This window comes from Branchiostoma lanceolatum, chromosome 2 (genome assembly GCF_035083965.1).
Source record: "Branchiostoma lanceolatum isolate klBraLanc5 chromosome 2, klBraLanc5.hap2, whole genome shotgun sequence".
NCBI lineage: Eukaryota > Metazoa > Chordata > Leptocardii > Amphioxiformes > Branchiostomatidae > Branchiostoma > Branchiostoma lanceolatum.
In genome coordinates, this window is record NC_089723.1 from 19,803,893 (window position 1) to 19,820,749 (window position 16,857).

Genomic DNA, 16,857 nt, shown 5'->3' on the forward strand with positions numbered 1-16,857 from the left:
TAAACATTAAAATCATAAACAAATAGATAAATTGATTTTCATAATGACTCTTTGCAATGAAGTTTAGAATAAAAACAGAATATGATATGAATTCAAGAATACAGGTTTTGGAAGTCTAGATTGTATTAAAACATTTAAAATCTAAGTAAACAATCCACCGTACCAAGCATCATTTATTCAAGTCTTGAGTTTGTTGGGTAAAACCTTATCAGGGTTTGTATCTTTTATTAGTAAGGGTAGACCTTAATTGGTCATACCGAATTCGTGTAGCGAGTTATAACAAGTAGATGCTGCGTATAAACGTGGCGGTACCAATATTCGGACGGTGCCGCCTGTTACGACATGACGACTTGACGCCGCAGACCTGTGAAATCTGGGATAGATCTGGGGTATCTTATATAGGGGTACCAATTATCGGACGGTACCTATTACGACATGACAACATGACGCTGCAGACTTTGACGTTAGGGGTGGAGGTGACAGTCCCCTTTGTGAAATTTGTTACATCTGGGATAGAGTTGAGGTGTATCAACGTAGCGGTACCAAGTATCGGGCGGTATCCATTATCGTCTACTACGAATCATGGCCACATGTTACAAACTGTAGAGAGGGCGTCTCTTACCGAAGATCCGTACTCATTTTCTGATCTCTGACCTTGTTAGCAACAGGGGAAAATGGAGGAAACGTGTAGTCACCTGGGTAGCAGCATCCGACCGTGATGCATGATTATGACTCAATTTCATCTGAGTCGAGGGAGGACATTGTAATTGTCAATTGCCTCTCCCAAGGGCACAGCATTGGAAACGACTCGGGAATCGAACCTAGAACCTTTAGATTGCAGAAGTCACAACCTTAACCAACACGGCAATCATTGCTTACTTGTGACCTTGTCAACATATTCACACCTACAACTCTGTTGGGCACCTATCCGTTGGTTGTGTGTTGTTTTGTATACATTGTGTCGCAATGCCATATATCATATGTACCTTGCCGTGTGAACAAAACACACAACAACTAACCAAGACATCACCGACCAAAAACGTCCCACCACACACACGGCTGTTTTATCAGTTCAACTGAAAATTTCCATCGACGGATTGGTAAGTTTTATCGAATATCAAGTTTTATTTAATCATAATAAAATATTTGATGGTAATTTCATACTTTTATTTGGAAATGCTGATATTTGAGGTTAGTATATGATAAGTGAGGCAAATGAGTTATCCGTATATCTAGTTTCATTATTTTTGGCAGTGTCTTTGTTGCTGGTACCTCAGTGTGCATATGCCAGCGCCGTTGGCCATGTATTTTGCACCCTCTCACCTTGATCAAGCCATGCGTGGTGTGTAGATTTTTGAACAATGATTGTTGATAATCTTCATTAGATAACCAGGAGTTACCAAAGAAATGCAAATTGCTTTCAGCATAAGCCAAGACAATAGTAAAAGATCCTTTTGGATTTTCATGTCCAACCAAACAATTGATGAAACCCTTGTCTTGAGCGGGGCCACTAGCCGGGGTACAAATACCACCGGGAGCTCCCCGGTATCTCTACGGGGCTGGGAGTGGTGCACACCCGCCCACCCTGACGCTTTCGCCCGCTCGGGGTGGGTTTACGGCCTTGGCTTATTACTAGCTCGCCGAACTTGTACTCGGAGAAGATTATGTATTTGGTTGAAAAATCTGTTGGGTGGGTCTGTATGTATGTGAGGAGCATAACTCAAGAAACCTTTAATGAATCTTTATGATTTTTGGTAGGCGTGTAGTGGTTGTGCAAAAGAAGGTCAAGTTCGAAAATGGTTCACCTTGCGGTTTTCAACAGTACTGCAGCGGACTTTGCATTTTTTTGTGTTTGTATGAAGGCAAAAAAAGTGACGGAAACGTTAATGGATCGTCATGATTTTTTTGCAGGTGTGTAGATGTTGTGAAAACGGAGGTCAAGTTCAAAAATGGTTCCCCTGGCATTTTCCGTCGGTACTGCAGCGGGATTTGAGTGGATGTGTATTTTTATGTCGCCAGCATAACTCGAGAAGCTGTCAATGGATCTGTATGATATTTAGAGGATGGGTAGGATATACAGAAAGGAAGGTAAAGTTCGATAATGGGCCTTCTAGCGGGTACCTAAGGTACTGCAGCGGAGCTTAAAAATGTTGGGGCATATTTTCTGAAAGTGCTATGGTCATGATTTTTGTGTGGTAGATAGTTATTGTCACAGAAAGTAAGTTCTGTAAATTTGGGCCCCCTAGCGGCTTGTTTAGAATTGCAGTGGGTGTTTTTGTTTTGACATTCGGACATGAATAACTTGAGAAGGGGTCGACAGATCGTCGTGATGTTTGGTATGTAGAGAGCTCAAATGGTACTTAACATAATCAATGACCAATTATGCAAATCAGGTGCTTATTTACATGATTAGTAAGGAAAGTTTGTTAACCCACTGCATTTCATTATGGCATATGGGACAGTGTCAGGTCATGTAAACAGATGGCCTTGCATGAACGTACATGTAGGTCAAAGCACCCACTTTTCTCCAAGCAGAGGTGTGGATCCAGCTGGTTTTTAACGTGTTCAGTTCAGACATTTTTGTTCAACACGGTTGGCGACGTAACTAAAAGAGGACAAAACAGAAAGCCTGACAAAAACACCTAAAAACCAGCCAGACCCACTCCTCTGCTTGGAGAGTACACTGCACCAAATACTGCACCACTGGTAGGTGCGGAAAAGTCACATGTACTATGTCCTTCAAGATGTGTGTGATATGTAATAAAGATTTATTCTATTCATATATATTGACTGTGCCATTTCATCATCACTTTCAACTTATAACACTGCAATATCGAACATTTGTGGCCCATATAATATCAACATAATATTATTCATATTTTTTCATGACCAGTTCATGACGTATATCACCACACTAGACACATATACTAGTCCTGTACCACCAAATGATTTTTAACCCTTTCTAGACTGGACTCATTCGCCCCATCATAACTTCCAAATGGTATGGTGCATGATCAAATTTGCAGGGGGTGATAAGCATGTAAATATCAATCACTCTCCATGATAAGCCTTGATTATTTGGCGAAGATAATGTGTTCGTGGAACTCTAGTGTTGTCATGATCTTAGTATTGCTATACATAATGTAGATGATAGTTACAATTGCAAACGTATTGTTGGAAGGCTGCAATCAAAATTATGTCTCTTTTGTCCAAATGTTGCGTCAGAGTCGGTCAACATGTTGAGACGTTTTCTAAAGGCGGGCTTGGCCGGAGGTGTCTTGTTAATGATCTATCTTCTGTCGAAGACCAACTCCTTGGTTGCGCGAAGTGTACACAAAGCAGTGGACACAGTAACTGAAGATGTCGACGTGTTGCCTAAGTATGTACCTGAGATATTTATTTACTTTGTACATTGTCTGTTTTATATTAACTTTGGTCTATCAAACGATGTATTTTGTTTAAGGCAATGAATGAGATTTTCAATGACATAATACACAGCATATGACCGTTGGCAACTTGGGCACTTTGTTTTTGTGACCCATTGACTTAGGCAGCAGTTCGTCTCAGAAGTATGACAAATTAAGTTAGGTAGCATTCTAAATTGTAATAGGCAAAATCTAGACATTGTCGGGTGTCAAACTAGTCATGTAATGTCGTCGTATTTCCTTTATGTGTTTTAAGGCAACTTGCTTATTCCATTGTTATTAATCTCAAAAGCTTAGAATGTTTTATATAGATTTTTCTATGTTTTGCATATGTTCTCTGCCATAATCAAGAGAACATAGAAGCAAAATACAATAGTATATTTTCATATAAAGAGCAGTATGTTATATTAGCCTGGGGGCCATGCGAAAAAAATATGGATTTTTTCTCAGGGAAGTGAGTGACTTATCGACTATAGTTTTATTTCCAATCATTTGAAAGTTACGTTCGGCTCCATCACCTGATCTATTCGGCAGACTTGCCGATCGCCCGATCACAGAGAAAGAACCTTCAGGATTTTCTCTCTTCTAGACCCATTAATAAGTCCAGTCCATTCTGCCACGTTGTATTTCCATCTATTTCGCTATCGTCCTCTCTTTCGGTCATGGCCGTTAAGTGTACCAAGTCAGCCTCCTGGATCGTCATATCTTCATCAAGTTATAATATAAGTTGTTATTATACCAGTACAGAAAACATAGACCTATCTGATAAGCCTACCACTGCCAACGCTGGGGTTTATGACAAGCTGTACTTCCAACCAGAGCCACGCTTGGGTCCTTTCTTCAACATGTCTTACAGCAAGATTTCCAACTCAAAGAGAGATCCCCATTGGAACTTCTCATTCACCTACAGGCAAAACCCAAACTGGAAGAACTCTGTGAGTCACTTGTATATTTTAGCTTGTATATTGAATATTGATTATATGCATGTATGTGTAGCATTTTCATGTCACAGGTATATCACATTGGACTGGCAGTTCTGTGTGCAAAGGTTAGAGGTAACAACGAACGTTAATAGAATCTTATCTTGTGTATAAATTCCAAGTTGCATGACTGTTGTCACATGTTGAGATTCAAATTTACCTGCGTGGTCACTTGGAAATCTTGACTCATTCTGTTCGCTTTGCAATTGACACTTGCAGACGTGCAATGGATCACTGCAGAAGAGAGCTTTTATGTCCAAGGAGTTTGGACCGATCTTTCGACCTGACACCCAGATGTTGATCAATAGCAAGTTGTTCAATGTGAATGAATATTGGCGGCTAAAACATTGGGTAATGCCATATGGGTACCAATTCAGGGACCAAAATCTTACATATGACGGTAAGGTTTTTTGTTTCAAAAGCTGTAAAACAAGAGTTTATATCCTCATTCTTCTTTATTAGATGATGGCTGACTTTTACACGTTTTTCAAATAGTAGTAAACTCTAAACAGACAACGCAGATAGCTAGATCTCTCCTTGGATTGCAAACTCCGGACAGATGATAGATAATACGTAAAGAAAAAAGGACATAACATCGACACTATTGTAACGCGATGGCTGACTATGAAATAGTCGCGTAACGGTCATGTAAACGGTACTGTCCAAATATAGTAGATACGTCACAAGATTGGTATCATTCTCAATACCACAGTAAAACAAATTCAGATACCATTGGGATTCAGCTCTAATATATAAACAGGGGTAAACAATTATTAGCACACCTATGGTTGCCTCTGCTAGCCTACATCTACATATCCAACATCATGTTTGGTAACGGTGATAAGAGTACCGATAACGGCAAGATGCTATTATGATCAAGATTTTGTACTTTAAGATACTGTACATGTTTTCCATTTTGTCAACAGAGGTCCGTGATACGCTGAATTTGTTTCCGGCGAAAGATTCCATCTTCAACTTCAGCAGGGAAGGCAAGCCAGAATGCCTCTCCTGTGCCGTGGTTGGTAATGGCGGCATGCTGAACGGCTCCGGGATGGGCAAGGAGATTGACAGGCACGACTTCGTATTCAGGTAGAGTAACAAATGTAACATTAATGTTTTATTTGCAAATTCATGCCCGTAGGCTAATTGCAAGAGTACAAACAGTAGAAAGGGAACAATGGTAACGAGTGTCTATTCTATACATCTAACTACAATTTCTACATACAACATTACTGGTGGGTTTGACTTCTTTTTTGAAGACAGCGGCTGATGAAAAGTCCCATGTTTTTAATGATTAGTGGGTTTTGTGATTTTAATAGAAATGTAGTTTTTTGGAGGTCTTCTAGATGGTGAAAGCTCAGGAATCGTTTTGGTTGTTTCGAAAAGCTGGTTATGTAACTACACCTGAGGAGTTACCAAAACCACAACTTTAGCATACAGCAGATGAAAATAACTATAGTCTCTAATTTTGCCAGATTTTCACAATGTTTTTTTTTTTCTAAATTATCCTAATGTCCATGGTGACATAGCCGGATTCTTCTGTGATGAATGCCAAACAACAACATCGCTACGTAACGAGTCTGACACTATTTACCATTCATATAACCCTATATTATACAATGTAACTACATGTACATGTAGGTACCCCAAAATGCAATACCAGTAAATTTCATTACAAATACTTAATATGATCTCTCTTCCTCATCTCTCTCTTTGATGTCTATTGCATTCATTTGTTTCCTTGATAACTACAGTAAAATAGTACTTTTTTTTATTCTACACCTCCTGCTTCGATTCTGAGTATAATGTTGTTGTTTCAAATCAGGGTGAACCAGGCATACACGAGAGGTTATGAAGACGACGTGGGCAGCAGGACAACTCACTACGTGTTCTTCGATCGCTCCGTCCTTCGCATGAAGCGAGACCACTACCCTGTCAGTCAGGTCAGTCTCAGGCAATACGATGCATGTGTTTGCATATGACGTCATATCCCCCATGTCTGTTCGTTGTACTCGAAATCGTCGGACCTTTAATTTTCCATGTGTAAAATTTTATAATCACACGGCTAGACTTAAAATGTAAAGACAAATCCTGCCAACTTTCAGGTATAACCGCCCAACAGGTCAGGTCATAGCCACATGACCAGAATGCTGATACACATGCCCATTTTTTTGTTTGTCCAAGAAGCATCTCTTAATGTTGCGAGCTTTTATACCTTCATAGTTTTTGATCGGTTCCCAGCAAATTTTGATGTAGATCACGAACACCCATATTCTACATTGTATAGGTTTTAATGAGGATATAACTTATATTGATTGCTGTTTTTTTAAAACTCTAATTAATGTTTCCTCTGTATCCTGAGAGCGATTTTACTTTGACGGGCAAAAATGTTTTGAAACACTTTATTTCTGCTTTATTAATAGAATATCACCTATATATTTGTGCCATGCCGGATACAAGACTATTCTTATCTGAAGAGAATAGGAACTGGTACCAACCAGTTCAAGGTGCCCCCAGAAAACGTACGAGTCCTCCATCCTGACTTCATGAGATACATGCATTTCGTGTAAGTCACATATATTGTAATACTTACCAGTGATTTTCATAACAAGAAACAAAACGAGCCTACCAATTTACTAGTGATGTAAATACAGTTGGTACTAACAAACTCTTGGCATTTGCATAAACGTCAGTACTGGCTCTTCGCAAATTTTTGATCTGGGATCGAATGCATTTATATCGTTCTTATCTGCTCTTGCCCTACCAAAGAGATTACTTGTCGGTGTTTCATCACTGTACAGTATGTGACTAAAGCAGACTTAAAACCAAACTCTCCATTTTCTAATCACAGCGAAATTAATCAACTCGAACTAAGAGGCATTTATATCATTTGATTGAAATTGAAAGGATATGGGGCAATTACATGGTGTAGGTATGCACCAAAAAGGGCAGCCCCTATAGCATTAATAAGTAAGCCGTTAGAAATGATCCACTTCGATGCACTATAACGTTCATCATTTCCGCTAGGTGGATGAGGGTACGTGCTTTTCGACCCACCACTGGCGGCATCATGGCCATGGTGGCCCTCCATGCCTGTGACAAGCTCAGCCTGTACGGACTGGGCTACAACTACAAGTACAGCAACCACTACTTTGACCAGGAATACGAACAGTTCAAGAGAGTGCTCGGGAGTCACGATCACAGACGGGAGATAAAGTTGTGGGATGCGCTGGACAAGGAGGGCATCGTGTACTGGTACAGGAGGGACGTTTTCTGAAGGACTTTATTACAGACATTTTGTAACGATAAATCACAGCAATGGTGTTTTTTCACCTGCGATACTATCATACATGCATACTAGCAAAATTCAATATATGTTTCCAAATTATGAATTTAAGACATTGTTATGAATGATACTTGTTCCTTGCAATGTTATCATGCATTCAATGAGATATTCCTGATATTCAATATCTATGCAGCAGGGTGATAGATATAAACTCGGTACAAACAGTTTGGAAACTCAAATCATTTCTCTGTTGTAACTTTTTAACTGTATAGAAGTATCTATCTTTGGAACGTCTGTTTATCACACTTCAAAATGGCAGCATTTGAGCAGTGCAGGTCCCACGGGTATCAGCATGCAGCACAGAGATAACCTGAATCTATTTGTTTAAAAAGCCGTATTATCCAAACAGGACCTTCGTTCACCGCACTATCTAAATGATTACATTCTTATGTGACAAGCAGCATGAATTATTTTGCGGTTTGGTCGCCCCCGAAACGTAGCGCGATTCTTTTCCCAGTTAAATGTCAAACATTAAGTTGACAGAGAAATATAGGCACCATTTTTTGCGACCAAATGTAATATTCAGCGTTGCCACTCGTCTAACAAACAAACGATCATACCATATGGGATATCAATTTAAACGTAATTGGGTAAATAGATAAGCTTTCAAATAATATTTACTACAGTACAGTTGATAACGCGACAATTAATTTATGGCAAACCAAATTTTTTGAATGTTTTACTGTTTACTTTGGAGCAACACTTCCTACTTGTGTGTCCTCATAGATTAGTAGTTTAAAAAAAAAAATTAAAAAAACACACGTCACACAAATATCAAGCTTGTATGCGCGTTTATTGGTCTTTAAAATTGCAAGACTAAAGAGCACAGTAGATATTTACGTTACTCTTAACAAAGTGTTTGAGCTGGGCACCAGAACAATTTGAACGAAGGGGGGGGGGGCGTTATCGCTTGTGTCACAGGAACACGTATGTGTACGTGTGTACTACTTCTTAATTATATCACATCATTTATCTATCTAACTACGTACACAAATATACAACGTCAACTTTCTCTTGGCTGTGTTATCCGAGGTCCAATAATCTAACAGATACCTCTGCAGCAGTTGTTGTTTCTTTCTTTCTTGTCAAGAATGTTAAAATTCATAGTGTTGACAAAATTAAGTATATCATAAGTGACAAAAAACACAGCATTGTGACCATCTCGGGCCCGGCTGATCCAGAAGAAGTACTGCAGACATCTTCTGGTGCAGCAGCCGGCACTGATGCTTTGGGCAGGGGACTCTCCTTTCGGAATTGTGACTAGAATATCAAACAAACAGTGCTGGATGAAGTACATATAAGGAAATAACACAATTAGTTGAGCAGAGAACGGCGTATCCTTCCAAGCTCAACTCCCACCCTGCCCGAAAAACAACAACTGAGGCTGATCTGACATTCATCTCAGTACACAAATACGAGCGACTTTCGACGACGAGTTGAGCAAAAATGTGTCGCTTACATTTTGCCACAGTATTTCTGTAAACATATGTGTATATTCTGGGGGATACAAATGACAAAAAGGTCCTTGGTGAAATGTTATCAAATTATTTGCGTTTAAACGAAATGTGCGTCATTACGTTACGTTACTAATGAAATAGGAGGATGTTTTGTTACAAAGAAATGTTCAAATGTTGCTGACGGCTTAGGTTTTATTGTTGACTGTTGCAACATTATAACACTACTCACCGTGCCCGGGCTGCTCTGTCCTCTGAACCCGCAGTCAGAGATGAACGTCCCCTCCCGTAGATGCCGTGAGAACCGCTGCGCCTTGTCCTTGTCCCACACGATACTCTCGACAACATCTGCATAGCCTATAGGTCATGTTGGACATGTTGACTGGTTTCGTGATCGGGATGTTATTTATCCATCCTAGAGCCTCCAAGCTGTAACTGAGGCAAAATTTATTTCATCAATCCTTTGCTGTACTTTGATCCGAAAATATTGTTTTTTTTTATAGGAATATATTGTTATCACAGTCCAACCGGTGAGTCGATAAAACTCCCTACGTCAACAAAGTAAGATACACCGTTTTATGCTAGGTCACATTTCCTAACCAGGACCCGGCCGGGCTTTTTGCGGAAGCGAAAATCAAAGTGAATGTCACTAAATTTGCACAAGTTATGCTCTTGCATAATTTTGGGTACGTTTTTTGTGTTTTTGTTGTCTTTTATATCATACTTTTCGTTCCCAAAGACGAAATCTGACCCTAGCATTACTTGAGGGTTTATTTGATCTGAAATAGCAAGGAAGCCAGGTCAAAGATTTTCATCTATTCTTCATGCATGTTTCATTAATTCAATCATTCATTCAGACGACGTCAATCATTCATTCAAAGATCCCAGAATTGACGGCTAATCTTTAAGCTTTAATGTAGTGTTACATTAACTTTCAGGTTTATAGGACGTGCACTTTGGGTTATTTGTAATCAGAAAAAAAAACTTTACCAAAAACTTGCCGAATACATCTTGCTATTCCCTTCTTTAAAAATGATTGTTTAACATCTTGATGACTCTTCTTACTTGATTTCTTCGACGCCTGCAAAGCTGAGGATGTGCAGTGGATGTGGAGAACTGTCACAGAAGATCATGTCCATCCGTGGGTAGTAGAAAAGGATACTTTCACACATCTCATTGTCGGTCCCCAATCCGCCCTGATGGAGGAGACGCAAGCGAAGGTGTTGGACGAATTTTCGTTGGTTTTTTTCATTGGTTTATTGTCATACACTTTAGTCGTATTACGACTAGTCTTACAGCGTTGAACACTAATACATACAAATACTGATATGTATACAGAGCAAGATTAAAAGGACATATGTACATAATCATAACATATGTACAGATTGCTTACTTTACTTACGAATAACTGGTGAATGACTGGAGGATGGCCCTTTTTGAAGTTATATGGAGCTTTCAATGATGTTGGGTGGCAAGGTATTCCACAGATTGTTGGCTTGGTAGAGATAGGTTTGCTTTAATTTGGCAGTTAGTTTTTGGTTTAGGTAGTTTAAACTGTAGGTGCTGGGTAATCTGGTAGAGTTTGTGTGGGTAGAATGGACGGGAATGACTTTTGAAATGCTAGAAGCTATAATCCTCATTACCCTATATATTTAAAAACAGTAACCTTAAATTAGTGAGTCCAAATTCATTTGGAGAAAATGGCTTAACTCAGTTAACTGTAACCATTATTATGCAGAGTGTGTTAGTTAATGTTGGACTTACGTAGACAGCCTGGCTCTTATGCGCCGAGTTGTACGTACACTCTGTCATGATTGTGTCCCCCTGAAAACAATTGATTGCGTAATAAGTCTTAACTATATTAATACCTTACCAATGTACGTCGAATAAAAATTTGTGAAAGGTTCAGTATACACATTTCACTCGCTTATGACGTTACAAGAAAAGTAAACCACTTTTTATTTGCTATAAACACTAGGTATTCTATTCTTCGGTTTGAATGGCCGTAAGTAATTTTCAATTTTAAGTTCAGCGATTGGAAAAACACGTGGCAATGGAACTGATAACACATTTATTGCAATCATAGAAATATGACATAATTGTTAGAAATTCCATTAAAACTGTACAGATAATTTAACGTAGTCTGATTTCAGAAAAACAATTCTTGTGGATTATTCTTAAGTAATAGAAGTTGTCATAGCTTCCACATCTCATACAACTGTTGTGCAATTAAGTCATAATATACGATTCCAAGGAATACAGGGGTACCCACCTTCTGGATGATAAACTCCTCATCCAACATTCGGAGATACTGAAGATTAAAGTCATAGTTGTCGTCTTGTGACAATACCGTCTCCACACCATCTCTTATCAAGGATGTTCTCATCTTCCTGGCGAGTAGGTGGGCGTGTGGTACGTTTCCGAACACACGGATCGGTTCCCCAACCTCATCTATGAACTGTAGGATACATGTTCATTGAATTGTAGATGCCTATCTTTAGATCAGCCTATGTTACTGCGATTTTTTTATTAAATGAAGATTGGAATATGTCTTCACGCGTAACATTTTAAAGCATGAAAATAGTCATTAATGAAAGACACGTTCCAATAACGTCCTATCACGTTTATCTTTGCCGTTTTCATGACTTTATAATGATTTTCTATAAAGAAAGAATGTGAATTTTATGGGTAGTCTTCGCAATTAGGATGGACATTGATTCCAAGCTTTCCCTCCTCAAGGTAGAGCAGTGGGATTTTCCCAAAACACTTTTTATAGACTCAACTATCCTATGTTGATGTTAAAACATCAAATTTCATCGTTACAACAGGTACCATAGGCCCGCCACATTAAAATGCGATTAAACGGATACATGTATTCTACATCACTAATACCCGATATATGCATACGTCAGAGAAGGTCTCAGCATTTTGCTTGATTTTCCCTGGGCATCCAGTAAAATTACACTAGTTTGAGTATACTGTATACTGTCAAATTCATTTTCTGGAAGATTCCCCAAAATATTTGGGATAAAATTGTTGTCCTACCGCACTGAGGCATTCCTGGTTGCAGAAGGTGTCCGTCTTAAAGTCGTCTGCATAGGGAGGGACGATGTGCGAGTAGTCCACGCTTTGCGTCACAGCTAGGATGCCTGCGTCATACTGACGTAGTTCCGGTGTGTAGAGAAACTTCAGTCCGGAATTATCCGTTACACCTGGGTTAAGAAAGTTAGTCTTTAATCTCCGCTGAAAGTTGCTAACTGTATATATATGTATAGTGAGAATATAATCTTCCAATTAAGTCACCAGAACGTGCCATTAAGTTGACTTACGTAAAGTCAGATACGTTTTAAAAAATGCGGAAGGCAACAATATAAAGATAGTCTTTTAGAGACAATGATAGTTTTAAAAGCTGAATTCTCAAAGTTAAGCACAATTAAACTATTTAGTACTTTGCTCACCTTCCTTTAGTAACGAGTTATCGTAGTGCACCTCCAGCAGAACCTGGCCTCCGTCGTACTCATCGCCAATGGCGTACCCGACATGGCTGGGGAAGCTGACATCCTGGAAAAGAAAACGTATTCAGACCCAGGAAACACAATAACTGAAACGCACAGGGAGCACCTGAGGCCTTAAAATACAGTATCGTGAACGAAAATACGTGGTATACACCTGGGACAGGGAAGCACAGTCAGTGAAATGGACGGGAAACACTATCAGGAACGGGGACAGGGAAACATACTCAGCAACAGGGACAGGAGAACACAGTCAGCACCGGGGACAGGGAAACACAGTCAGCACCAGGGACAGGGAAACACAGTCATCGCCAGGGACAGGGAAACACAGACAGGGACAGCTACAGGGAAATGCAGTCTGTACCAGGGACGGGAAAGCACAGTCAGTACCAGTGACAGGGAAGCACATTCAGCACAAAAGAACATAAACCATGAGCTCTCTACAATTTTTTCCTATATACATGTACGACGTCCTTGACTGCCGACAATTGATTACACTTAGTCGTGCGGGGGTAATTTTACATTCACAATAAGATTTTTGTGACATTAATGCAAGTTTAGGTAATACAGCAAATCTGAACTCTTACCCCGGTGCCCACAGCCCAGGCTGCGATGAGGCTACCTTTGTAACACTCACTCCAGTCCTGGGGCATGTTGGGAGTATAGCATTCGTGCCCAGGATGTTCATGGGGCAACACCGTGCGGTTCGGATTGGGATGGCACTTGAACACTGTCATGTGATGGACCGTTCCTTCGTTGCCAGGAGTGATTACAGATTGAACCTTGAATATTATGTAGAGTATTAGATGTGCATAACCTACCTCACCAGTTAAAAGGTTATTTCGTAGAATATCATGTATGCACATTCCATTTTCATGTAATATTGCATTTTGACCAATGACATACTCAAAGTAGTATAAAGTATGAATACTTGATCATAAATGTGACATTATATTACATAAGATGCTAATGGTGTTGGAAAACAAATGTGGTGTAGCAAGAAAACCTTAAAACGTCATTACATAACCCAAACTTAACGAATTTTGTAAAATATTCCTATCAGCAACCGATGCCATGGCAACACAACAAATAAAAAACTTACTTTATTATTGATTGTTGCCAACCAAATTGTAGGAAAAGTCGTCAAGAGTTGTAGTTCTAGCACATACTAGTTATACTACGTGAAACTTTATGCTGACACTTTTCATATTGACCTTATCCTATCTTTATATTAAGGCTTGGGTTATTCCCGGTGAAATAATGAAATACCAACAGTAAGGTTAGTGAAGCTACTAATACCTTGAAGATGTGATGCTTGGTTTGCAGTTTCGGCATCTCAACCAACCTGCACCAATACGCTGTCCGCTTTGGCGGAATGGTTGCCTGGAGTGAACAAAAACACAATTAGAGCATGAAGTAGTTTTAGAATAGTCAAGGAGCCATATTGATTTGATAAAATCGGGGCTGTGAAAGATAAAGAAAGAGATACATTGTTTATAAATGTGATTCCCGGCCATGATATTAGTTTCATCTTTTTGTTATAGATAATTGCGCAGCTTGAGCCAATGCATGTACAGAAATTGGAAATAATCAGCACATCTACATTTTGAAGTTTGATATCCTTAAGTGCAGAACAAATATAGGGTAATATACAGAGCGTCTCTAGCTCTGGCCTCGATGAAATCGATCAAATATGCTAAGAGCTTGTGATGAACGAAACCTTAGCTGATTTGATACGCTATACTTAATTGGCACAACAACATGTACCTTTGTACATTATTCAACAACGATAGATAAAAAATTAAATACACTTATTCTAACATAACAATTAGAATGTATATGTTATTGGTACATCAATGTATAGAGCTTAGCTACCGATTGAACCACAGATTCAAAGATACATTTTTGATTCATTTATTTATCTACACAGTGTAAGGATCGCTTACTTACATTTGTCATAGTAACATCGTATGATTGGATGTTACTAGGCACAGATTCGGATTCAATGTTATTTCTCAGGAACACGCTGCTGCGGACCCCGCGGTTTTGGCTGTGGTAGGCGGGACCTGCGTCGTCGCCTGGGTCTTCGTCGTTCCACGCCCATAAAACACGCAGAGTGTCTTTCTGTGAGACGACGTCGAGTAAAAGTACTAGTTTATTGCAATATCGCTTAAACGCACATACCAGATTAGGCACGCTTTAAAATAGAGTGTTTTACGTGACTTCATATCCACAACATGGAGACGGGCGCTATTTGGGGGGGGGGTCTGTATACTGTTTACATCTACTTTTGTCACACTATAAAAACGCTAATAACTTTGTACAACCCACAGAAGCGAGAAAGATTATAGAAATACATTTTTCTTTAGATACAAATCTTACTCAGAAACAAGAACAAAGTACCGTGTATGTTTGAGCTACGGTCCGATGAAATGCAAATAGGGACACCAACATGGCGTCCGACAACTACCAGCTTCATGGATCATTATGGAAAATGACTGAAGCAAATTTTTTGAGTTTATATAGTAGTATAAAATAATGTGTCCACTTTTTGGCACAGAAAACATGCACGGTCTTGACGTTTAGGGGCAGATTGTTGAAGTTATTCTGTGAACAACACGTCAGGATTCATTTAGTAAAACAATTTCTTGTTACTAACGTTGATGATGCGATCTCTGACGTCACATGTCTGCAGCTTCCGTTTGAACCTGAGGACGGTGTGGGTGTCGTTCTCGTACCCAGACAGAAGTTCCCAGTCCTGACTCTCGTCCTCAGGGGGCAGCGCCTGCTCGTCGGCGTAGCGATCCTACAGGCAAAGTGAGTAACATTAATATTTAACCACGTGCCAACGAACACATTTTACCTTAGTGACTTTTTTCACATAGGTTCCCTTAAGTTCCCATGTCATATGCCATTTTTTTATTTAATTGCAGTTAAACCTCGTCATTGACATTATTATTGGTGGAAATGCTTTAGTTATAACTTACAGTTGTTTAATAAGTATTATTTACAAGGTACTAAAAAAACTGCTGGCCGCTAAGTGTCTAGACATAAAGCGTAAAAAAATTGGGTTTAACTCAATAATCAAAAATGAGTTTTTACCTAATCTCTTTAACATTTCAAATGGCAGCTTAAAAATGCTTACCGTAAGGTACGCCTGTCCGTCCTTAACCCAGCCGATGGCGATGTCCGATCCCGGCATCCCTCCGTTCGGAGACAGCCCCAGGCCGAGCCACCCGCGGGTTTTCACCCGGGCCTCGAACTCGATCTGCTCGTCATCAAACGTCCAGGACAGGACGAAATCCCCGTTCTCGTCAAGCACTTCATGATGGGTCAGATCGGACACTGCTGAAGCCGAGCCGCCGTATAGCAAAGCAGTGACGACAATAACAACAAGACTTATCATCTTCATATTCTCTTTGGATTTGTGTATCGCTAAGACACCTGAAGGTCTGAGACACTAAGGAAATGGACGGAAGTCCACTAAGTATTACTACTTTGAAGCAACTCCTCCCACAGGGCCTTATATAGCCGTCTGCTGGTCACTGGTCGTCAGTTGCTAATTATAAAACTTAGTAACAGTCACGAGTGTGTTCTCTACGTCAATGAGACCAACACCTGGCTCACCTTTGTTCATCTTTTATTTGGTGGTGAATTCTGGCTATCGTTATGTCAATAAGATTTATCTTGATCATGGCGACGGCTGACAATGAGTCATTCGGTCTAAGACTTTTTGTTATTCTTTAAAAAAGCACAAAGTATACACACCCAGTTTGTGATATGAAATACCTAACGTGAGAAGAGGCAGACGGAAATAAGTGAGGTTTCTTTGATATGTTGTAAGCTTAAGATGGTATACAGACGACTGATATAATCCCCCGCTATGCCCCCCCCTTAACAATGCGTTTGTCGACCAAATCACAGCTTTTACAAACTGGACATTGTAGAAAGCGATTACATACATGATCAGATAGCACATTTGTATCAAGTTCGGTGTTAGTGTGCTTGGATGTAACTATATTATGAATATACAGTTCAACCAAGTTTGCCGGAAACTACGTAACGGTTGTTATCCCCATATCCCCATGACCTGAAGTGACCGAGGTGAACTACGACCGACGTCGTTGTTTTGTTTACCGA

The 16,857-nt window shown here is 39.7% G+C and overlaps 2 protein-coding genes and 1 long non-coding RNA gene across 4 annotated transcripts; 1 reads left to right on the top strand and 2 right to left on the bottom strand.

Moving 5' to 3' along the window:
* Positions 1-981: 981 nt before the first annotated feature.
* Positions 982-7,930, top strand: LOC136427798 (alpha-N-acetylgalactosaminide alpha-2,6-sialyltransferase 1-like). Of its 2 annotated transcripts, XM_066416970.1 has the most exons (8): positions 982-1,100; positions 3,226-3,379; positions 4,168-4,360; positions 4,625-4,805; positions 5,332-5,494; positions 6,231-6,348; positions 6,829-6,971; positions 7,433-7,930. In XM_066416970.1, exons 2-8 carry the CDS (start codon positions 3,237-3,239, stop codon positions 7,680-7,682), a joined length of 1,191 nt encoding a protein of 396 aa, XP_066273067.1. In that variant the 5' UTR covers positions 982-1,100; positions 3,226-3,236; the 3' UTR covers positions 7,683-7,930. The 2 variants fall into 2 exon arrangements, with proteins under 2 accessions (XP_066273067.1, XP_066273068.1); XM_066416971.1 differs by lacking the exon at positions 982-1,100 and having other exon boundaries at positions 3,251-3,379; positions 4,173-4,360.
* Positions 7,931-8,525: 595 nt separating this feature from the next.
* LOC136427799 (uncharacterized) lies at positions 8,526-9,560 on the bottom strand. The gene is made up of 2 exons (XR_010754516.1): positions 9,438-9,560; positions 8,526-9,011 (listed from the first exon to the last, which is right to left on the bottom strand). It is a non-coding gene; the product is annotated as an uncharacterized lncRNA (long non-coding RNA).
* A 7-nt stretch (positions 9,561-9,567) lies between these two features.
* LOC136426895 (DBH-like monooxygenase protein 1 homolog) lies at positions 9,568-16,277 on the bottom strand (the record flags this gene model as incomplete). Its single annotated transcript, XM_066415614.1, has 11 exons — positions 15,863-16,277; positions 15,377-15,523; positions 14,668-14,841; positions 14,017-14,100; positions 13,305-13,499; positions 12,664-12,766; positions 12,251-12,417; positions 11,478-11,663; positions 10,970-11,029; positions 10,271-10,401; positions 9,568-9,640 (listed from the first exon to the last, which is right to left on the bottom strand). Coding segments are annotated over exons 1-11 (1,587 nt in total), but the record flags the coding sequence as incomplete, so codon positions are not given.
* Positions 16,278-16,857: the final 580 nt, after the last annotated feature.